The sequence below is a fragment of the Setaria italica genome, chromosome II, assembly GCF_000263155.2.
Source record: "Setaria italica strain Yugu1 chromosome II, Setaria_italica_v2.0, whole genome shotgun sequence".
Classification (NCBI taxonomy): Eukaryota; Viridiplantae; Streptophyta; class Magnoliopsida; order Poales; family Poaceae; genus Setaria; species Setaria italica.
In genome coordinates, this window is record NC_028451.1 from 42952643 (window position 1) to 42976304 (window position 23662).

Sequence of the window (23662 nt, forward strand, 5' to 3'; positions counted from 1 at the left end):
TTAAACTTATATAAAGAGATGCTAAGATATAAAGTTTGTGGCTTGTATGCCATTTTGTTTATGTAAACATAAATCGAGGAATTAAATGCAAGAAAATTTTAACAAAGATGCTCGATTCAAAAGACAAGTCATTGCGGCATCGACACGATCAATAAAGTGAGGAATATAACCGATACTTTCGTTCTATTAAAGGCGAAATTCTTAAGCAATGATCTAAGTTTTTCTTATATATTGATACTCAATATTTAAAAAGTTTGACCAGCAGAAATCCTAAAACGAACTAGACGGAGTAGATTGTGTATGGTATTTTGGTAAGAAATTGGCAACGGGGGCCACAACTGCACAATGTTGTGTGTAACTTTATCTCCACCCAATTACTGCAATAATGAATAATCTTTGAGGTATGGGCCCACAGTTTGCACATCGCGACGATCCATTGCAATTCCATAAGGCTTACCTGTTGCATTCACGCGAGTAGTTAGTGGAAAAACTTTGGCGACCTTTGCCATCACGAAAGTATATGGGTATATCTGCACTCAAGAACGAGTAACTTTTCATGAACTCGCGAATGATTGACGCTTTGCGCTCGTATTCCTCTGGCGTCTTTTTTTTTCCTATATGCAGGCAAATTATAATGCAATATTTCACATACAACACGAAAATGTTTTTGAAAGTAAAAAACAGTAAAAAGCCATGCATGGGACTCCGAGGAGTAAACTATACTACCCAGACGCATGTCCTTTTCTGTAGCTCACTATCATTGGTCGGTCTACTTATATGTATATGATTATAAGCATGATTGATCGATTAACTTTAGTATGGCCATGTGAGCTCGTGGAGTACGTGCAATGCATGCATAAGCTGGGACGCGCTAATGAACAGACGTGGCTTAACCGCACTCCATGCGAGGATTTGAGAGGCTGCGCGCGAACGCGTGTTTAACTCCCAACCGTACGTGTGCGTCCCAGCTGATTACCTTTTTATATTACCATCAGAAAATGGTCACGGCCGGAACGTCCGTCCGTGGCAGGGCCGTTCCCGGCGTGACCAACGGCGGCGCCGGCCGCCGGCCGTCCCTACACGCCCCTGCTCCCTCCCTCGAACCAAGGGCCACTCCATCCGGTACGTCTACTACTATCATTGATGTGTGCACTACTACTAGCTAGTATACTACTAGTAGTCATCATGCATCTTGCCTTCGTCGTCGTTATTGCTCGGTTTTTTCCTAGCGTAGTATGTGCATGATGCACGCATCCGTGACTAACAATCATGACCTCTAGTCTTTCAACAAAGTGGGTGTAGCTACGCCAAGATTTCAAAGGCAATCTCGGAATGTAGACGAAGCAGAAAAGCCCTGGCCGGGGTGAACAAAACTTGGCAGACACGGACTAGAGATCACCAGACCTCTTTTAGACCGTTTGCAGTCGGAATGTAGACGAAGCAGAAAAGCCCTGGCCGGGGTGAACAAAACTTGGAAGACACGGACTAGAGATCACCAGACCTCTTTTAGACCGTTTGCAGTGGTCGCAACCGTCAAGCACGAAACGACACTGCTAGTTCGTCCTATCCGATCATCTCCACGTGCCAAATCTTGAGACAGTAATAATTTGACCACATTATTAGGGGCTGTTTGGATATGAGGTGCTAAACTTTAACAGTGTCACATCGGATGTTCGGATGCTAATTAGGAGGACTAAATATGAGCTAATTATAAAACTAATTGCAGAACCTTGTGCTAATTCGCGAGACGAATCTATTAAGCCTAATTAATCCATCATTAGCAAATGGTTACTGTAGCACCACATTGTCAAATCATGGACTAATTAGGCTTAATAGATTCGTCTCGCGAATTATACTCCATCTGTGCAATTAGTTTTGTAATTAGCTTATGTTTAGTACTCCTAATTAGCATCCAAACATCTGATGTGACAGGTGTTAAACTTTAACAGGGGTTTCCCAAACACCCCCTTAATTAATCTTCATCGCAACATTTCCAAAAGGAAAGGTGCGTCGTAATTGTATTATTATATCGCGGCGGAGACTTGCCAAATGCTTCCCGCGGCATCTTTGGAGTTAAAGAAGTAAACGAAGTTTGAAAAGCTCGGCCAGAGCCCAGATGCTGTATACCTTTTGAATTAGAGGGAATAATGAGCATGTCTCCATCTCCCGGGCTAATGTAATCGATCACGCGGCACTGACAATTTGAGCTATAGCTCGCGTACGTGCTGAACTGAAACCGAGTAGCGAAGGGATCACGCGAGACGGCGATAGTGCATATGGAGTCCGACAGAGGCCTACCGGTACCCAAACCAAAATTAAGGTGTGTTTATTTTGAAAATCAACTATTTCCCGTCTTTACCAGCAAATGCAGTTTAAAAATCCTGTCTATTTTTGGAAAAAACTTTGGCTATTGACATCTAGGACCTCAGGATTCTCTCGGGTTTGCAACCATGCGCACAAGGATATTATAGTCATTTGCCATTTTTTTATTTGGCTCACAGTCTCTGTTTGATATGAATCTAGTCTCTATAATGGTTGAGTTAGTCCAAGAACCACTTTGAGCCCTCCTCCATGACCTCCTATTGTGCCACCTTAGAGCAGTTCGTACCATACCAGCTATGCTCCGCAGAGTTTAATAGCCACACTCGTATTGTTCTATTTTTTGGAGGCCACATTCAAATAAAGAAAACAGAACAACTTATCTACTCCCTCCGTCCCAAATTACTATTTGTTTTGACTTTTCTAGGTACATAGCTTTTGCTACGTATCTAGACATGCATGCATCTAGATTCGTACCAAAACTTTTGTATCTGTAAAAGTCAATACGAATAGTAATTTGGAATGGAGGGAGTATTTCACTAATCACGTTAAGACTTCACAACCCCGACATCCACTCCACAGCGTCAAGTATTCGCTTGCAAGTTCCAAATTCGAAGTTTACTTGAAGGTCGATTTTCCGTTCTGACACAGAACGTACAGTCGATGTCTGCTATGTGTAAGATTCTGCTATGTGTAAGATTCGGTTTTTTTGCTTTCACGATTCAATTTTTATGACACTGGAGCTGCCCTTGCTCGACCTTGCATTGCACCCGTGGAGCTGCTGCTAACCATTTCGCAAGAACATACCTCTTGTTGCTTCATTGTGATTTATTGTTGGAGTTGGAGGTAGCCATCCCGCACATTTTATGGTGATACTATATTAATAAAAAAAATCCTACGTGATGTTTATTTAATGCGCATGAGAATTACATGTAAAATTCTTCGGATATGCTAGCGCTCGGACGTCCGATAATTTTTTTATCGGACGCTCCGTCGTAACATTAAAAAAATAACTATGGGAACATCAAAAATCAACACTGGCAACATGAAACACATTGCACTAAAAATAGTTTTGGAACTCATGCATGCCATCCATCTCTTTATAGGATAAAAAATCCCCTGCGCAGCATTTCGTCATATTTCACGCAACGTTCATCAGAAGATAAATTTGCAACACCTTTACGTGCATGAAACATCTCGGATGGCTTCTTACAACATTCAAAACAGACACGTTGCAACAATAAAAATCACAAGTTGCAACATCTCAAATAGAAAATCTCGAATAACATCTGATCTGAATCTCTTTAAAAGGATCACAACTTTGTAAAATTGACCATTGAAACATTGGAGAGCATCTTATGCAACATCAAGAAAGAACGCAACAAAAAAAATCCTCATATTGCAACATCAAAGGAAAAAGTTTGAAACATCCAGAATCACCTATTGCAACATACAAAATGATATAGTGACCATTGAAACATTGGAGAGCATCTTATGCAACATCAAGAAAGAGCGCAACAAAAAAATCCTCATATTGCAACATCAAAGGAAAAAGTTTGAAACATCCAGAATCACCTATTACAACATACAAAATGATATAGTGTAACACCTAGAAATAACATATCGCAACAGCATATTCCACGCACCAGGTCATGCTGTCGTTGCCATCCTATTACTCCAATCAACACCAACAGATCTGACTCCACTTCCGACCAGAGCACTCCCTATGTGTTGCACATCTAGAGGAGGGAAACGAGCTCGCGAGCTCGCCATGCACCATCTGCTCGTCATGTCACGACGGATGAGCTCTCCGCGCACCGCCCTCTCACTCATTGTGTTGCGCCGCGCTGCTCAGTCTGCGTCTGCCATCCACCTCAACCGGGGGAAAGGGAGGAGGAGCTAGGGGAAAGGGACCTCCACCTCCATCTCCACCACCGCTCTCTCGACGGAGGGTCGCCACCCATGCCGAAGCAGTTCGTGTCGGTCACCAACACCGCCGGGGTCGGAGCTGCCTGAGGTCGCACCACTGGCCTGGGACTGGACGCGGGGGAGGCGCCATCGTAGGCCGGGAGGTGGCGCATCGCAGGTTGTTGCGCCGCGGGAAGGCATCGTGGCCGCGGCCTGCCCGCGCCGGACCCCGCTCCTGCTGCCGCTTGCCCAGCCACGAACTCGCGCGAGAGAGAGGGGAATGGGTGTGTGGCGTAGAAAGATTAGTTGGCTTTTTTTTACGGGAGAAGGTGCTGGAAACGATGGATGTGGAGGGGAAGGATCCACGTGTCTTTCCAGAGCCAGCGAGGCGTCCGATTATTTCTCAGAGCCCGGACGCCCGTGTCTTAGCGTTTCCGAAAATTCTTTCATCCTCCTATGCAAAAACTAAAAGTTTTTTTTTTCATATGGTTGGCATTTGAGATCGAGCGCATCATTAGTATGGTTGGCAAATGCTCCGTTAGTTGCCCTAGAGACCGTAGTCAAAGTCAGTCAGCAATCCCGCTCTACACGCTGGTACGCGGTTACACCACTCCGCGAAGGCGCGAACGGCCGGCGACCCAAGCAAGCACGAGTCGATGGAACGCACCGAACCGGGCCCCACTCGCTTCCCCTTTCCTATTCCAATTCCCCGCACCACACGCTGTCCGCACCAACCAACACGCGCGCGCACCTATATATCCACCCGCGCTCCGCTTCACTCCGATCCGAAGCAAGCAGACACACGGGCCGCAGGTCGATCGCCTCAGCCGACGCGATCCTACTATACCATCTGACCCACCCACACGAGCGGATCGGAAACCCCTGGTGCTTGTTACCACCGTCCACCGACCGATCGAGACCTTTCGTCTCGCCCGATCGAGCGCGCAATGAAGCTCTTCATGTGCTTCGGCGGTGCGGCCGCCGTGGCCGACGACGAAGCGGCTGCGGAGGCGGCGGCTCGCCACCGGGACCAGCGTGGCCGGAGCATGTCGTTCCGGGCGAGGTTCTTGTCCGGTAAGAAGGGCAGCGGCAAGAAGAAACCGTCGGCGGCATCACCGCCACCGGCCAAGTCAAAGAAGCGGGGGATGGACGCCGATGACGACGTCTACGGCTTGTTCGGCACGGCGTCGTCGGTGGCGTCCTCGGCGCCGCTGAGCTCCGCGGCTTCGCTGGACTCGGGCTACTCCTCCTCCTCCTCCTCCTCGTCCGCTCGCTCCTCGACCGCCTCGTCGTCCTCGCCGTCCGTCTCGGGGGTGCTTTTCCCGCCAGCGGCGGCGAGGCGGCGGGCGGCGAAGAAGGGGTCGTCGTCGTCCCCGGTGGCGGGCGCCGCGGCCGTGGTGCTGTGCCTGCTGATGGTGGTGTTCTGCGGCCGGGTCGGAGCCACGCTGCTCACGTCCACGGCGCTCTACCTTTTCCCGCGGCGGTGGCCCGCGAGGACGGCGCGTGGGGACGATGGCGTGGGCTCGCCGGAGCGCGACGCCGAGGAGGAGACGACGACGGCGAGGAGGAAGGTGGTTACGGATCAGGTGTTCTTGCTGAGGAACCGCAGGAAGTGATACCGTCGCTTCTTTTTTTTTTTTGCACTTCCTTTTTGTTCGGATGAGAAGGAAGAGTTTTGCACTAACTAGCTGTTTTTTGTCCAAGAGTTTATGTGATTATAAATCGCGGACATAATGTAACCAAACTTGAATTACACAAAGATGCTACAATAGTTTGTTTATGCAAATATAAATATGCTAATAAGATCGTTTGTTAAACAAAATGTTGAAAGGTAAAAAAGACGAGTTGTTAATTAACTTTAATTTTCTTCATCCAGTTACTGCGATGGAACTTTCAGAAAAGAAAGTAAGGTTAAAGAAGCAAAAGGGCGTAGGCAGAATTGTGGGCGCCAACAAATTCCACAATGCGTGATATAATTACGTGTCGCTCCAGCATGAAAAGCCAGTGGAATTGAAATGAAACTTTGGCAAGCTTTGCAATTATGAAAGTATATCTGCACTCGAGAACGAGAGTTGCTTTTGAGGAACTCATGAATGATTGGTGCTTTGCATTCCTTTTCCTCGTGCTTCTTTATTCACATTTGGAGGAGTAAAGGGAAAGCACTCAGAATTTTTGGTTGGAAATCCATCAAGCACCCCGAATAAACCAGCTACTGGAACACCCAAAATTTTGTAATCCCACAATAGTCTCCTAACCAATTTACTGCAAGGAGAATAGACATGCCATGCACCTAGTCAAGACTCAAGAATAATAGTCCATGAAAAGTTGAAAACAATTTCCCCTTTGTTACATGCTGTGTTTTACACTTCTACTGTATGTGTCTTGAAATTTGGAGCCATATAATGTGGCAAGAAGAATACTATTGCCTGCTGAAAAGCCCCTTCTGAAATCGCCATCGCCAGTAAATCGTAGTCACGACTCACGACATGGTGTCCAAACCATTATTGGTCAATTCAGTAAAAGTGACAGGGAAGGTTGATAAAGCACTGCTCATTTTTAACTAAGACCAGGTCCTTATGTTAATGGGGCGTCCACTGTCCTGTATACTGATGTGATGTAAACGGCTTCACGTGATAATTTAGCGTTTTGTCCTGGTTTCGGCTCAGCTATATAGATGATGCATTTCACTCAGACGATGCATGCATTATTGATCCATGATCCGGCTTTCTGCAAAACGTCTGCAGAAAGAATTGCCAGAAGCTGCTAACCATCCGTCCTGATCCGATGGATAGAGTTGCTCCTACACACGTAGTAGCTATAGACAAAGGCAGACTATGCATGATGATATGCCATGAACCCATGGGATTCAGACAGACAGTGCGTGAGCCCATCGCCATCTCCATCCATGTACAGTGCACTGTGCACACTTGCAAAAAGCGCTTTAGAAGATCGTCGTTAGTGATGCCAAGACGCCAACACGCCGCAGCTTCTCACCACGCATACCTTCGTTACTAAGGAACGGAACCGGAGCTGGGGCCGGTCTTGGCAAAACCCTAAAAGCATGTCGTCCTTAAAAAAACCGTAAAAGCCATGGGTCGCTGTGGATAGAGCTACAGTTAACAAGGCGCATGGCTTTTTCTCCTTTCTGCTGGCATCCATCCACTAAGAATCTAAGATTGATTATTGAGCGCCGGAATTTACCGAAATCAGAAGGTGACAGAGTATGGTTGCACTGATTAATTGATTGAATATATAGTTTATACTACTGGAGTGCATGCATGCGCACGGGACGCGCTAAACGTGGTCTTGAGAGGAGATGATTGTTTTCTTTAAAAAAAGATTTGAGAGATTCTAGCTAGGCACATGACCTTCACATGCAATTTACGCTCAAAGTCAACATGTACCTGAACATGATACTTTAACGGGTCGCTTTGCATCAGAATATATAAGGTTATTGTTCTTAAGCATGAAGCATCAGGTTGTCTTTTGGTTCATCCGGCCCGGCCCCCTACTGTCTTGTACTCTTGTTTATGTCAAAAAGCACAGGATGCATCTCATTGCAACCTACTCTGTTCGGCTAGCTGCTTTGCAGCTGGCTGCTGCTGCTCGGCAGAGAGCAAGCATTGTGTTTAAGACTGTGAGACAGCAGCCGCAGCTTCGCACCATTTTCTTAGTCCTGTCTTACTGTCTTAAACAAACTGCACATCTATATTCCAAAGAAAAAAGACCTATCAAGTAGCATTTTAAGTGTCTCTAGTAAACTTTTCATGTCCTCCAAACATTTGAGAGAAAAAAATACAATGATGCGCAGTTCTCCTGCGTATTCAAGAAAAAAAAACTTTTCCTATTCTCTTGAATTTGGTAAGGTAATTAACTAGATCCATCAAGTAGCACTTTAAGTGTCTCTAGTAAATTTTTCCTGAACTTGGTAAGGTAATTAACTGTTTCACAAATAAATTAGTACAGTAGCACTAATTAATTATTCACATCTGCTGTCAGTCAAGTAAAGCGAAATAAAGCCAGACTGAACAAAATAGGCTGATCATGACAAAGACAAAGTAGGCATGATGATTGATCCAGAGACGAAACAATAATTCAAAAAAGTGCCACCCATGAACTTATTAAAGATGTCAAACCGTGGCACACGCACACGCATTCTTTCTAGGGCGAGTCGCTAATGGTTCGGTTAGCAAAAGGTGAAGCACACTCCGGAGCCCGGAGCCACCACACTGAGAGATGCCCACCTGGCCGCTTTCCTTATCCCTCAGAGATCAGAATTTAAAACTTAAAAAAGATCATCCCACATGAAGAAAAAAAAAAGGGGGCAGAAAGAGACATTTTCCATTCGCCATGACCCACGAGGCAGCAGCCAGCAGACCTGCATCATTGCAGCTTTGCGAAGCTTTAGTAGGCTTAATAACCCCTTTCAATAATTTTACTGACGCTCTGTTTCTGCTTATACTGACAAGAAACGTAACCACAGGTTTCTGAGATCTCCAGCACACGCCTTCTCTGGTGGCAGGTGTGGAGTTCAGAAGTGTTAACCTGTAATATTTTTACACATGCAATTTGTGTTACGATAGAAAGCAAAAGCAAAAATGATGCTAACAAAGCTCCTGGAATTAAGTTTGACAAGGGACAGCATGGAAAGAGAAGGAATCCCATTTCATTCATGTCTATGTATCGTTGAAACTGCTAAGTTACATCAGAAATTTACAGTTGGATTCAGGCAAAAGCCCTGAGCTCGTGTGACATTATGCAGATACGGTCTTGGACCTAAATAAACTGATTGCACAATAGAAATATCACTGAATTTTACAACAACAGGCCGATTGCGCCCATCTCCCATGTATGGTTGCTGCCAAGTCCAGCATCAGATCACTGGATGCAAGCACACAATAAGAAGGCGCAGAAGTGCAGTAACCATGATTTTTCTCGCAGGACAGTTGAAGCCCTTCTTGGAATGTGCAGAGGTTGTGGTGATGCAGAATAGCAATTCTATTACACCTGCTCCGGTTGGGCTGATGGGACGAGCGGCTCGTGCTCGTCAGCTGCATTTGATGTTCTGTCCATGCAACACAACCCTGGGGACTTACTAGGCACAAGTGAGGCCTTGTTCAGGGCAGCGAAAGCCTTGTTTCCTTCACCGTTGCTCCCTAAACAAATGGTATCGCCACGTCCATGCCAGACACCACACTGGACATTATTCATCTCCAAAGTTCTGGCCTCCTGAATTCAGAAGATAGTACAGGTGAGTTCACAATTGCCAAAAATAAGAAGAGAGTAAAATTGGGGACACAGATGGGCTTTTGCAGATATAACCTGGCACAGCGTACAGCAAGGACATATGAGATGGAGAACACAATCATCCAGACTGCTCTCAGTACCCTGTAAGCACAAAAGAGGGTGGATGGTCAGGACGTCAGGTTAGCTTCATCGGAATGAAGACTTCCAATCAATGCAATGAAGGACTTCTCCCTAAAATTTTATTTTTACAATTCTGGAATTAAAATACATGTACTAATTTACCCAGATGTTGACAGCATGTTTATGCCGATAGATATGACCTTGATTTACTTAACCATCAACATACTTCCAAGTTTCATTTACTTTCATTTTAGCTTTTGCAAAATGATGTAGCAATTTCAATAGTGTCCAAGGATGTCAAGGATGGTGTAATTCTATAAAAGACAAGCACTGTAAGCAACTGCAATAAGTGCAACGTCTTGGCTCTTGTAGAAAACAGAAAACTTTCTGAATACTATATATATCTGAAAACAGCTATCCCAAGAAATACTAACCCGGATGTTGAATTGCTTCCTGATTCTTCTCCGGAAGTAACCAGTATAGATCGCTACCAAGAGAACAGAGGCAAGTCCCATATATAAATATATATGATGCTTCGTTACTGAAAAGGCAATTAGGCTGACCAGAACAGCCGCTAACAGAACGAAGTAAAACATTCCCTGAAAGAAATTCCATCTAGCATCAGCAGGATTAATGAGAGTAAAATACTAAAATTAACTACACCAGAGGGAGCTACACACAAGCAAACCTACAAACACAGAAAACTCAAAAATCAATGCCAATGAGATCAACACACAACACCTCAATTACGAATGTATATAACAGATACAGAGGATAGAATAGAACCATCCAGTTTGAAATAGGCAAGAGTCATCTGTGCCCTTAATATATACAGCAGGAGATATGTTGAAGTAAGGTTATAATATCCTAATGCCACTTTGTTAAGTATAACAAACTGACCATATAATTAAATATAATAAACGTGAATAGTTGATGCTGGATGAAATGAGAAGTTCTGAGAACATTTTTTAAAAACTATATAATTAAGTTGGTCTTTCAAGACTGATAGAGTGGTTAAATTGAGTAAAATATACTGGTACCGATCTGTCCAGCAAGTCCAGCGTGCAGTCTGATTCCCTCCATAGAATATTACAACATAACTAGCGAAGATTTTACTGGAACTTATGCTCTATGCAGCTTCAAATAAAAAAAGAAAGGCTATGTAGGTAGACTAGGTCTAACACATGCCACAGGAATAAAGGATTGTCTAAAATGCTGTTCACATTGCCAAGTCAATTCAAACGAGTTACACATCAGCCACGAATTGTATAAGCACAAGGCTGAGAAAATGACAGCTTTCCTATGATTGCCCAAAACTCCAAATAGCAAGCGTGATACCAGCTTGCCTTTCATGCCTTATCAAGAATACAACAAGAAACTATAGACACAAAGCAGCTAACATGGTACCTGCACAGCAATCTGACTGCACTTTTGTTCCACACTAAAGTAACAACAGAAAATGGATGAAACATGCTCATTCTGTAGTTTTGCAGATTATCTGTACCTGAAGGAAGCAAGATCCGAGGTTGGCTCTCCGCATGTTCTTGCCAAACCGGTAGCACGGGCAGCTGCAAACAGTTGCAAGCAAACGAATCTCAGCATAGTTTAATCACAGTTGACCACGGAAATGTAGTATGACGAAAAAAGGTGGCATATTTTTGCAGAAACACTAGAATAGCACCAAAACAGCAGCTAAGACATCGTTTTGGGGAATGTTCTCTGCTGGTAACAATTCATCTTAAAATATGACGATTTTTCATCCACAGCTGTAGCAAGGGGAATTAGCAGGATTGTGATTCACAATCTCAATCTCTAAATCCTGGCGGATGCCACCCATTTCAAGAGCTAACTTGAAATTTGAGCCAAAATTTTCTGACTTTCCTCCGTTGAACTTCCTCCTCTGAACGAAAATCTCACAACAATTATGCCGTTTCAAACGATACTTCTCCATTCCTAAAACTTAGCACGAAGAACGACCCTCTTGTCTCCCAAATCCGCACAAAAACCAGTCCGTCCGCAAGCAAAAATGAATCCGCGTTCATCCAAACACCAAGTCCCAAAGCACTGGCTTCCCAGCCAACTACGACGAGGTCCTACCAACAAGGCACCCACCCAGCCAGAACCGACCGACACAGCTGTATGAAACAAGGAAGAAGGAGAAGAGTTAGCTCCACCTACCAGGCGGCCTCGAGCGCGATCCGGCGGTCCTCCAGGCAATCCAGCACGACGTCCCCCTCCCACATCCTCTGCACCCCTCCGCCTCCGACTCCGCCTCCGCAGTCGCCGGCCGCCTCCGCCGCGGCGGCGCCCTTCCTCCGCTCCGCCGACAGCGCCACGGACGCGCACAGCATGTCGAAGTCCAGCACCGCCGCCATCCCGGACTCCTCCCCCTCGCTCTCGCTCTCCCCCCGCCGCCGCTCCTCCTCCTCCTCCTCCGTCCCCAGCGGACCACCACCACTGCTCCTCGCCGCCGTCGACAACTCCTCCGCCGCCGCGGCCATTACCTCCTCCTCCGCCTCCTGTACCTCCCCTTTTCCCTCTCGCTCCGAAGCTTTCCGTTTCGTACTGGCGTTGTTGCGGTTGCGGGGGGTTCTTCTCGGTATCGCGCCGGGTTTTTTAACGTCTAATAAATCGCCTCCGATTATGAGAGGGAGGGAAGAGCACATTCGGATCGGTAAACTCGAGGGGGCGCTTCAGCCTACGAGACGCCCCGGCTTCCATGTCGACCGCACCCGCCGACGGGTGGGTCAAGAATGGGAACCAGGGGAAGCGTTTGCTGCTGGGCCCACGAGCCAGCTAAATAGGTAGGAGAACAGGTGGCTCCGGGGAAGACAGCGGGTGATGGTTAAAACGGGCAATCAACAGTGGGGACGCGGACAATAACGCGCGCGTGGTTGGGGTTAGTTTAGTGGTGGTTGGGGCGGCTCGCCAGGCTGGTGGTGGGTCTGTGGAGCCCGTGTGTCAGCGGGAGTAGGTGGCTGCGTTTCCCTATGATCCTATCCACTGCCGCGTACACGGGCAGGCGGCCGACCAGGGCAGGGGACCAGCCGCCGCTTCGGCGGCACCAGACGTGTACCTGAAAATTTTGCCAGCTTGGGCAGTCTCGTTTCTGCGGTGACGCTAAATTCGGCCGCCCCATGCTTTTGCACATTGTAAGAGCAAAAATTTTGTTATGCCAGATTGTAGGACCAAAATGGTATGCCACACACATGACACATTCTTTCTCACGGAGCATTGAATCTATTTTAGGCGAGCACACAGGTTCGAGCTTCTGTAGTATCTGTCATCACGTTGCTTATCTGATTTTAGCAAAGGATCGTATCATTACTCAATGTGTGTTTATTAATTTGCTATTTCGGCAGCGCATAATAGATGGCCATATCCGCACTATGTTAGTGTTGGTACTTTTGGCAACGAAAATCTAATTGAATAGTACTACCATGTATACAACTTTTACCATGTATAGTACAACTTTCATAACAGTCATGAATTCATGATGTGGTACGAATATCCTTCTATTAACAAATTAAGTTTCTAATAAGATGAAATGGTACGCCGCAAACTTAGTTTTCTCGCCCATGAACTATAGCAATTTTCTCAGCCTAACAAGTTCACGGTTTTGAGTGTCAAGGTGTACAATTACAGGTACGCTTAGCTATGAATAAAAAACAAACAAGCAGCCACAGTGCTGCTACTAACCACCTTCTTAACTCGTGGTGATGTTTGCTTTCACAAGGTAGACAGGCAGTGGTCGGCAGGCGCGAGTATAATACACGAAGCAAGGGATGTCGTGCCGCCACAAGGAAGTGCGGGCGGAAAGCGACGGCAATCCCAGCCGTGCGCCGTGGACCATCCCTAGTGCTCCCCCTCGTGCATTATTGAGATCTGATGCGGATCTTCGTCTCCATAATTCTTAAGCGTACACGGGAACGCGTCGCAAAGAGGCGTTCAGGCCAATCATTTGCACCTTGCAATCCCAGAAATGTTTATTGTCGCTCAAAGTACTCGCCAATCTTGGAACCAAAAAAAGAAGAAGAGATTTTTGGCTCAATCAGGGCAACAAATCGTCATGGCCCATTTTGGAATGATTGGACCGTACGAGATAGCCCGTAATTTCGGCCCGAAGAATTCGGCGTCGAGCGAGGTCATGTGGGCTGAGAATCGCCATGGTCCAAATGGTCCGTTGTCCGTAGACGCAGTCCAACACACTCACTCCTTCGCGGTCTTCGACAAATTTGACCTGGCACGGTGCCACCAACCGCCAAGCGCCACCGTTGACCTTTCAGACCAAGCGAGCAATGGAGCAGCCATCAATTTGAGTATTTCACCGGCGATCCCGATCCCCGAACGGCCTCCCAAACCAATTCCCGCTCCCTCTCCCCCCGCCGGCACGACATGGACTCACCGGCGCTCACCGACGACCTCCTGTCGGACATCTTCCTCCGCCTCCCGGAGCCGGCCGACCTCGTCCGCACCTCGGCCGCCTGCGCCCCCTTCCGCCGCCTCGTCACGGACCGCGCGTTCCTCCGCCGGTTCCGCGCGCTCCACCCCGCGCCGCTCCTCGGCTTCCTCGACCACAATGGCTTCCACCCGGCGCTCCCGCCCCACGCCTCCGCGCCCGCCGCGCGCGCTGTCTCCCTCGCCGCGGATTTCTCCTTCTCCTTCCTCCCATCCTCCTCCACGGGCCGCGGCTGGGTCGTCCGTGACGTCCGCGACGGCCGCGTCCTCCTCGACCGTTCCCCCGAGGACGGCGACACAGAGGCGCCCTCTGTGTTCACGGAGGTAGCGGTGTGCGACCCCTTGCACCGGCGGTGCGTCCTGCTCCCCCCGATCCCCGACGACCTGGCCGCCGCGGTGGACCAGCCGCTCCGCGTGGAGTTCGACCGCTGGTGCGAGCCCTTCCTCGCTCCCCGTGGCCGCGGCGACCCGGAGGAGGACGAGGCGTCGTTCGGGGTGATCTGGATGGCGCAGTGCAAGGCCAAGCTGGTCGCCTTCGCCTTCTCTTCCGGCACCGGGCAGTGGCGCGCCGTCGCGTCCCTGGCCTGGCGCGATCTGATGTCCGGCGTGGGCGTGTCGTCAAGGAGCCCTGCGTTCTCCGGCCGTCAATACGCCCGCGGCTGCTTCTACTGGGTGATGGATTGGCGGGACAAGTTGCTCGTGCTTGACACAGGGAGGATGGAGTTCTCCATTGCTGACCTCCCACCGGGCTGCCATAGGCGACAGATCGCCATTGTTGAAGCAGGGGAAGGCAGGGTCGGGATGTTCGCGCTCCGGGACCACGTTGCGGACGGCGCGGTCAGTCTCTATTATACTGTAAGGCAAGACGATGGCAATGGTTCCAGCCATTGGCAGATGGAGAAGACGATCCCATTGGATCCTGAGTTCCGGCATTACATCAGGGGTGCAATGGAGAGGTACATACTCCTGCTGAGGTTTCCTGAACACCTAAGCTCAGCAGGGGTGCGTGTGAGCTCATCGACAGAGGTGGCAGACGAATGTTTCTCAATGGACGTCAGGACCTTTCAGCTTGAGAGGGTGTGTCAATTGAAGCACCACATTCCACGCGCCTACATATATACCAACTTTCCTCCATTGCTGTCTCCACAGAGTATCTAAAGAGGTAAACTCCTTCCTTGAATAGTTATTCCACAGCCTTTTCCGATTCTTGATGTTTAAGACTATCTTCAATTTGTAATTGGCAATCTTGTCTATCCAGTTTCTGTAGTTGTGTTTTCCCTTTTGTGTGGTGTGATTTGTAGTTTTTTTGTTATCGCTTAGGAGGAACGTTTAATTGTAATTTATTGCCTTATTCTTCCATTAGCATATCTTTCCGTTTAAGGGTCACGGGTCACGTGAATGAAAGGAACATTCATTTTAATGAGCTCATGGAGTCGTAAAGATCACTATTAATTTAAGTGGATTGTTTTCATGTCCAAGTCATTGGAGGATGGACATTAGTCTGAAACAGATTATGCTTATCTATCGGTTGCAAAATTTTCCCTTAGAAACAACTTACTCCTGTTAAACATGCCTTCATCTAAGGAGGAATCATTATAGCAGTTAGAATCACTCAACTCTGTTCTTGGAATCGAAGACTTTGCTTTCAGTTTGTTCATATGAATTTTCCTGGATTTAATATAAAATTTAAATTAATACTGCTTGATTTGAAATCAACACATGTTTAAATGTGTGGATGGCACTCAGAATTTTTTGGAAGTCCAAGTTTGAGCTTCTCACCAATATTTATGTTAGTCTTCCAAGGATTCAATGGATGTCTCTCAGCTCTCCGTACTGTGTTCAAGTTTGGAAATTATTGCTTGATTGTTCCACTGAAGTATTATTATTCCATTTGAGCATCAGTCAAGTAAAGGATCATCTATGCTAGACTTATGAGTAATGTGTCCACTATTCTAGTGATATCACAGAATAGTTAAAGTCATGAGATCGCAAATATTATTTTGTTTGAGGGCTTTTTGCGTTCAAGTTATTGGAGAGGGGATAATAGTTTGAATAGTTTATGTTTGGATCATATCATCAGTTGGAAAATTGTTCCCTTGAAAAATTTCGTTCTTGTTAAATAGGACTTACCTTGCTCAGGATCTGGAGAAGGAAGTATGATAGTTTATTTTGTCATCCTCTGATATATGAATTTATCTCTTATGATGTTATTTTTGAAATAGAGGAAATATCAAGTGCACAAGAATGTATCGGTGAACCTATGCACAATCTGAATTTTCTCCCTTGGATCCAATCCGACTGGCCCAAGTGAGAGGTGGGGAATCAGCCCATCCCCTTTGTGCCAGCCACTCAGACTAAATCTAATTGGACCTAAGTCAGCCCAAGAAGAATGGAACTCCCAACTTCTTCCACATGGGCCACTCGGACCAGATCTAAAAAAGGATGAGATTGAGTTTGTACATATATATTCACTAGTTCACTAATATACTCTAGCGCACCTGATTTTTCCTATGAAATAGTCTTACGTTCATAAAATGCGTAGAATTAAGATTTTCAGGTCATTGCTCTGAATAATGTTGGTTTGATGTGTGTGGTTATTTTTTTCATGAACGTTGGTGTGAGTGGTTGGAATAGCCAAACCCTGCTTGGAAACTGATGACTTTGGTTTCAATTTGTACATTTGAGACAGGAGATATTTCCTGATTACTAAAATAGAATTGCTCTGAATACTGTTTGATTTAAAATCAAAATATCACTTAAAAAGTGTGTGAGGCAGAGCACTCTGAATTTTTCTTGCGACAGTCAGAGTTCGAGCTTGTCACTCGCCTCAGTCCTACTCTAACAATTACCTTTGCCATTCTTCCTTTATTTTGTTTCCTTTTCTCCTAAGTAGAGAATATCTTTGTCTGATTTAAAACCTAACTTTTGACTCATTTTATCATGTAATTTTGGATATGTGCGATATGGCAATATTTACTCATTATTGTCTATTTTGCTTGCCAGCTTTCTGGAGCCGTGGTCAGAGCAACATTCTATTTTCTCAAGGCTCAAAACAATTGGGTGTGAGCTTGCTGTATGAACTCATATACTGTCCCAGATTTCCATATTATCATGGTCCTCACAGAAGATGTTGCCATGTTGGTTTAGCCAGAGTGATGATCTAGTAAGAAACATCCGATTGTAGTACTGCATATATACCGATTATAGTTATACTTTGTGAAGCTAGTATTGTGCTTGTGTATAAGTAAACAGTCGTGGGATTGAGTTTATGCCATAATCAGACTGTCTAAGCATATCTGCGATGTTTGTGTGCAGTATGTATCCAAAATGTCCTAAAAGTTCATCGGTATTTGACGATACTTATATTGAGACATGTATATATGTTTACTTATGTGGTGTTCAAATTATTGATTCAGCTGGAACAAAATGCACTGAACTTTATTTGTAGTGGCCTTGTGTCTGCAGTCTTCGCCCTTTTATCATAGTCCATCCATGCAAACAACCTTAAAACTGATCCAAATGGTACATCACTTAGATATGCACCGACAGTGCTACCTGCCAGTATTTTTCTTCTCCGGCCACCAAGAAACTCCATGGGCATATATAGATGGGTGGTGAGCGTCATCTAGGACTCAAGAAGGCACCACACGCACACCCCCACAACCCACAGCCTCTCTTTAATTTTTTGTGAAAAGGAAAGTTGTGTAAAAATCAGCTACACGAGGGCATCAGTTAGATTGGTCAACGACTACAGCAGTCGAAACACTCTTCATGCTTCCACTACTACAGAAATACCTATCACCGCCGGCTCTAAACCTTACATCACCGCCGGTTTGGGGTTCCGGCGGATTAAGGTTAAGGTTGTCGGATCTGGATGCCCTGCCTGCCGAGCCGTCGCGTCGCTGCCCGTCACCGCACCGTCGCACTTGTCAGATGTGAGGGAGGGGGGATGAGGCGGCGCACTGGGCAGGGGGTTGAGCCCACGCTGCTGCGCTGCTCATCACCCGTGCGCTGCCGCGGCTCTCGCCCCGCGCGCCGCTCCTCACTACCACGAGTGAGGGGCGAGTGAGGAGGGGAGGGGCAGCTGAGGGAGGCCTGGAGGGAGGGAGGGCTGGAGAGAGGGCTCGCAGAGAGTCGGAGAGAAGGCTCGCGGCGGAGGGAGAGAGGGCTCCCGGTGGAGGAAGAGGGAGGGCCAGCGGAGAGAGAGTTGTAGGGAGACCCTGTAGAGAGAAGGGGCTGGTGGGAAGATAGAGCTGCGGGGAGAGAGAAGGGGCCGGAGAGGGACGGGAAGTAACTTTCGAAGGCAAATTTAAGAAAAATTTCAAGTCCATACACGATTACACCGTCGGTCCTTGTCTGCACCGAAACTGGCGGTGAAGAGGCATCATCAATAATTTATCTAAAACCGGCGGTGGTAGATCGTTTGTGAAGACAAGTTCTGTAGTAGTTTTCGTGTATCTCATGTCATGTTTAAATTATGATTGTCCAAGTGACACATGCTGAGTGTTTTCCCGAGAGCCTAACACTAAATTCATGGTCGTTATGTCTTCCTTCAACCTCTAGCCAATCTCCTTCCAATGCTGCTTCTTCCACGAGCTACCTCCCCCAGCCCCATTGCCCAGAACACCACGCAGGCGCGGCGGCATACTAACTTCTGCCCTATTGCCATGGCAGATGGAAATATGTGCGCTAGTTTAAGTTCAGCATAAAAAAACAGATTGGTTATAAGCATGTGCTGCCCCGGCCGGGCTGCTCAAAATCCAAGATTATTACCACGGTGCCATGGTGACGGCTGATGAGCTACACGGCACTGTAAAGCTTGACCTATAGGAGTACACCAGTACAGTCACCCGGGGTGACTGTAGTAACTGTACGACCCCCAGTCCCAAGCTCATTCAAAATTCACGTGACACAGTTCACCCCCAGCTATCCCCCCAAACCCTCAATTCCCATTTCACACCAGTCGCCGGCCGGATCGGATGCGGCCGGGAGGCCAGGCAGCGCTGTCGCCGCCGCGCCGCCGAATCCTCCCCCGCCTCGAAGCCCCGCCGCCGCCGCCCGTCCTCAGCGAGGATCTCCTGGAGGACATCCTGCTCCGCGTTGCCTCCCCCGCCGACCTCGCCCGCGCCACCGCGGTGTGCAGATCCTTCCGCCGCCTCATCACCAATCCGTCCTTCCTCCGCCGGCACCGCTCCCTCTACCCGCCGCTCCTCCTCGGCATCTTCTGCGACGGCATCCAGCCCGCCGCGGCGCCCCACCCCAACGCCCCCGCCGCCCGCTCTCTCGCAAACCACGCCGGCTTCTCCTTCGACTACCTCCCCGGCGAGAGCTGGCAGCTCTGCGACGTCCGCGACGGCCGCGTCCTCCTCGAGCGCCTCCTAGAGCACGATGAGGACAGCGTCGTCTTCTCCCCCGAGCTCGCGGTGTGCGACCCCGTTCACCGGTGCTTCAGGCTGCTGCCTCCCATACCACAAGACCTAATCGCCCATGTCCAGGTCCAGGGTAACAAGGCCCGCTATTTTGAGGCCTTCCTCGTGCCATCCGGACACCAGGAGGAGACATCGTTCAAAGTGATCGGCAGGACACACTGCGAGGAGAAGCTGGCAGTGTTTATCTTCTCCTCAGACTCTAACCTCTGGAGAGTGGGCACATCTACCAGCTGGGCTGATCTAGGCTTGACCACACCACCAGACGATTTCGTTCTGGGTTGGTCACAATATGAGCATGGCTGCTTCTACTGTAAAATTATCTGGAGGGACAAGTTGCTCAAGCTCGACATGAACAGCATGGAGTTCTCCACTGTGGACCTCCCACCAGGCGACAATGATGAGCGGGAAGTTGTCATTGTGGAGGAAGGGGAAGAAGGTAGGCTTGGCTTGTTTGTTCTCCCTAGGGATGGCGCATCTGTGTATTATTTCACCGGTATGGAAAGTAAGGGTGAGGAGGAAAATGAGTGGCTGGTGGAGAATACAATCCTTTTGCCACGCAATTGCAACATCGTTGGCGCATTTGAAGGATACATTTTCCTGCAAGGTGTTCAAGAAGACCAAGGCAGAGTTGCGGCGGTGTGTTTCTCCCTTGAGATTAAGACATTGAAGATTGAGAGGATCAACTCGATCGACATCCTTTTTGTTCATAACCATCCTTATTTCGGGTACCCACCATTCATGTCACCGAGAAGGACAGAAGTGGTAGGCCTCCTATCATAGTCTCTCAGTACCATTTTGTGCTTTCCATTCATTTGCAATTCTCTCATCCATTAACTTGTTGAATGAATATATGTTTTGTAGTGTGTGTGTTTTAGCATTCCACCATTCATAAGTACTTCCTTCGTCTCAAATTACTATTCATTTTGGATTTTCTAAATACATAGCTTTTGCTATGTATCTAGACATAATATATATCTAGGTGCATAGCAAAAGCTATGTATCTAGAAAATCCAAAACGAATATTAATTTGGGATGGAGGCAATAGCTTAGATCTTGGTTGCATCTGATCCATCTCTGGATATTTGGTACGGTCCGCTATTCAGACATTTGCTAGTGTATGTTTTAACCATCCACAATTCATGTAAAAATCAGATCATGGGTGGATCTAGGTATTCTCAGGATATTGTAATCAACTTGCAGGTAGTCATAGGTTAACTGTTTTTGGGGACTGTTTAGGTCAACATGATTTTCTAAAATCTTTATTGTAGTTAAAGTAAGTCACTTTCAGGAAAGCATTCATAATCTAGTTCCATGCAAATGGAACTGCTTTTACTTGGAAACCATCTGTCATGGTCCATCCCACAGCATTCAAGAAGTCAAAAAGGACCATTTTACAGGAATAAATTATTCACTATATTTTTGGACAAGCAATGTAAATTTATATTTTCGTTTGCCACGGTCCTGAATCATTTCACTGATGTATCCTTTTCTTTAATTTAAACACTTCAATTTGGCAAACGTTGGTTCTTTGCAATAATAAAATACATGCAAACAAAGGATATTACAGTATATGATATCACTACCCGCACATTTTGCTTTTCTTGATACTTTACTATTCCACTTGTTGGGTTGTAGCAATATTTGAGGGTTTGTCACCAAGATGAATATGTTTTGCCTGCTTATATTATGAACGTATGTATACCTTGAAGGAAAGTAATTTAATTTATTGGGGGCATTCTGCTCAGATAGTCCTGTTTGGTTAGGTATCATGCCTGCTAATTAATTTTCTCCACTAACTATAAAATAAATATATGCATGTATTCTGTTGCAGACTCATGGTTAGCACTTGAACTCTAATAGTTTTATCTATATATAAGCTAGCAGAAGTCTCCTTCCATCCAGTTGATCATGTTAGGTGTACCCTGTATTCTTCAAATTTTCTTAAGACAGCTATGTAGCTAGGGACAGATAAGGCTGTAAGGAGAAGGATTTCAGGTTTGTCAGTATCCTTGTGTGACCTTGATGGAAAAGTGATTAGTCACGATATTGTTGGATTTTGATGTGTTCATTCTTCACTACCTGCCTGGCATCATTATGCATGTTTAATAATATGTAGCATAGGATTGTGTGGAACTTACATTTTCCACTGTCTGGTTAATTTTGTTATATTGCATGTATGCTGGCATAACAGGTAAAGGAATGCAAGTTTCCTATTGAATTTTGTGGAACCAAATGTCTTACGAGCAAATATCCCAATCATCTGCAGTATGTTATTTCAGTGAATGAAGGGATCTGGTTGGTAGGAAGTAATGCACATGTCATTATTGTGATTGATATATATGCTGGAGTTACCTGACAATGCAAAATCAGTGCATGGTGAAATGGGTGCTTTTTCATAGTTTTCTTGAAGTGCATGTAGTTTTGTGAAATTGAATTTTTACCATGCAAACATGTAATCTGAGTGGTAGTACTAACAAAGATGCATTTTTTCACAGAAATATGTCTCATGAGTTTATGTGGTAAACAACTGTCTCATGAAAGAACACTAATCTTGGTTGAGGAGGCTACATTGGTTCTTATAGCTGTTGCTTCTCATGCATGTACCTGGATTCTGCTCCTTTTCTTGTCATAGATAAATGTATAGCCATTTTCAATGCTTTTTTGCATGCTGCTGAAATTTCGTATTGTGTGGCAACTAATCCATCCCTAGGTGCTATACTGGAAATTTTATATAAAGCTTAGTAGATTTTGCACTTATTATTCACAGTCATTTTAAAGCAATTCACAATTATTCTTTTTTCTTGGTAACTAGAAATACACATACAGTAGCTGCATACAGCAAATTGCTTGAGCTAAGGGACAGAGTGTGCTGGTTACCATTCTTCCATGTAACTTGATCCATAAAAGAAGATAGGATAGTTGAGTCGATGCAATGATTTCGATATGTACTTAGTTGCCTCTTAGTTCTTTCAGAAACCATTCCGTAAAAAAAAGCCCACCATGCATTATTGGTTTTTGGTAGTAAAGCTAGAATTTGGAATGTAAGGTCAATAGAGCTTAGAGGTGAATAGAGCTTAGAGGTGGTGTATGTCAAGAATGCCATTGTTTCATCCCATTTCTATTTATAGAGCTTAAACCACTAGTTAATTGGATTGTGGATACTACTACAAAAAGCTAGTGTCCTTTGCAGAAACATATAAAGTAGCAAATTTATTGAAGCTAGCTACACGGCCGTCTTATCGTTTGTTGTCCTTCATGGCTTCAAATCCATGATGTAAATTTATGTCTGCTACATTATGCTTACTGCATCCGAATTGCTACATGTCTGGTAAAAATATTAGTGTTATGCAACTGGGCAGTTATGCCTTGCATAGACACTGAAAGTACTATATATATGGAAAGTAATGTTATATACTGTATCTATGCAATGGTCTTTTCTAACTACGTCATCCTGTTGCAGGACTAAATTCACATCGAAGATGGGGCATCTGTTTCATGTTGCTAGTCTGGAGCTGGACGATGTTGTAGACCTCTGTGTTGCAGTTTGTGAAGATGCTGGTCTGGAGCTAGGCGATGATTGAGGCTTTTGTATTTGCCCTTCTGTTGGGGCTGTATGGTTAATCCAGTCTACTGTTTTGTCGAACTCTACTGTGTTGAATGTGTATGGTTATCCTAGTGTACTCATACTGTCTATGAAACTCTACCGTCTGTTGTGCTTGTATGGTCATCCCAGTCTGCCTGTCTGTCGAACTCTACCTTCTTCTGTTGAGTGTGTGTATGGTTATATCTGTTGAACGTTGATACTGTATGTTATTGTTGAGCGTGTATGGTTATCAGACTTTGGCAGAATAATGACATGTTGTTACTAAACTCCCTGTATTAAGTACCAGTGCCAACTTTTACTAGCTCTGTATGCATGCTGCAAAATCATGTGATGCTGATGTTCTGCAGAACCAGGACCGTACCGTGTGTTGACGATAACCTCCGAAGCCATATATATATATGGCCTAATGTCCATGAGTCTCACTGCTGGAGAAAGCATTGCACAATCTGAGACCTCGAGATGATTGCATATACTTCTAGCTTGATCGTTCTGTCGCCGAAAGTTTTTGTTACGTTCAGCAGCGAGTGGGGTATCAGTGGCGGCGGAGCGGAAAACTTGCTGTGACCTGTGGGGGCTA

At 46.1% G+C, this 23662-nt stretch overlaps 3 protein-coding genes across 3 annotated transcripts; 2 read left to right on the top strand and 1 right to left on the bottom strand.

Moving 5' to 3' along the window:
* Positions 1–5020: 5020 nt before the first annotated feature.
* On the top strand, positions 5021–6274 carry LOC101770089 (serine/arginine repetitive matrix protein 2). The gene has a single exon (XM_004957919.2). It carries the CDS (start codon positions 5175–5177, stop codon positions 5841–5843), a length of 669 nt encoding a protein of 222 aa, XP_004957976.1. The 5' UTR covers positions 5021–5174; the 3' UTR covers positions 5844–6274.
* Positions 6275–8871: 2597 nt separating this feature from the next.
* LOC101770485 lies at positions 8872–12309 on the bottom strand. The gene is made up of 5 exons (XM_004957920.4): positions 11773–12309; positions 11099–11162; positions 10029–10193; positions 9550–9615; positions 8872–9456 (listed from the first exon to the last, which is right to left on the bottom strand). The coding sequence occupies exons 1-5, from the start codon at positions 12258–12260 to the stop codon at positions 9229–9231; spliced, it is 1011 nt and encodes a 336-aa protein (XP_004957977.1). The 5' UTR covers positions 12261–12309; the 3' UTR covers positions 8872–9228.
* A 1572-nt stretch (positions 12310–13881) lies between these two features.
* Positions 13882–17459, top strand: LOC101770897. Its single transcript, XM_004957921.3, has 2 exons — positions 13882–15214; positions 17056–17459. The coding sequence occupies exon 1, from the start codon at positions 13990–13992 to the stop codon at positions 15208–15210; it is 1221 nt and encodes a 406-aa protein (XP_004957978.1). The 5' UTR covers positions 13882–13989; the 3' UTR covers positions 15211–15214; positions 17056–17459.
* The last annotated feature ends 6203 nt before the right edge of the window (positions 17460–23662 follow it).

Excerpts from the sequence above, each read along its gene's own strand:
- LOC101770897 (XM_004957921.3), top strand. The coding sequence starts at position 13,990 with ATGGACTCACCGGCGCTCACCGACGACCTCCTGTCGGACATCTTCCTC.
- LOC101770485 (XM_004957920.4), bottom strand. The coding sequence starts at position 12,260 with ATGTGCTCTTCCCTCCCTCTCATAATCGGAGGCGATTTATTAGACGTT. Across the intron at positions 11,163-11,772 it reads ATCGCGCTCGAGGCCGCCTG|CTGCCCGTGCTACCGGTTTG; the intron begins GTAGGTGGAGCT and ends AACTGTTTGCAG. Across the intron at positions 10,194-11,098 it reads TCGGATCTTGCTTCCTTCAG|GGAATGTTTTACTTCGTTCT; the intron begins GTACAGATAATC and ends AATTTCTTTCAG.
- LOC101770089 (XM_004957919.2), top strand. The coding sequence starts at position 5,175 with ATGAAGCTCTTCATGTGCTTCGGCGGTGCGGCCGCCGTGGCCGACGAC.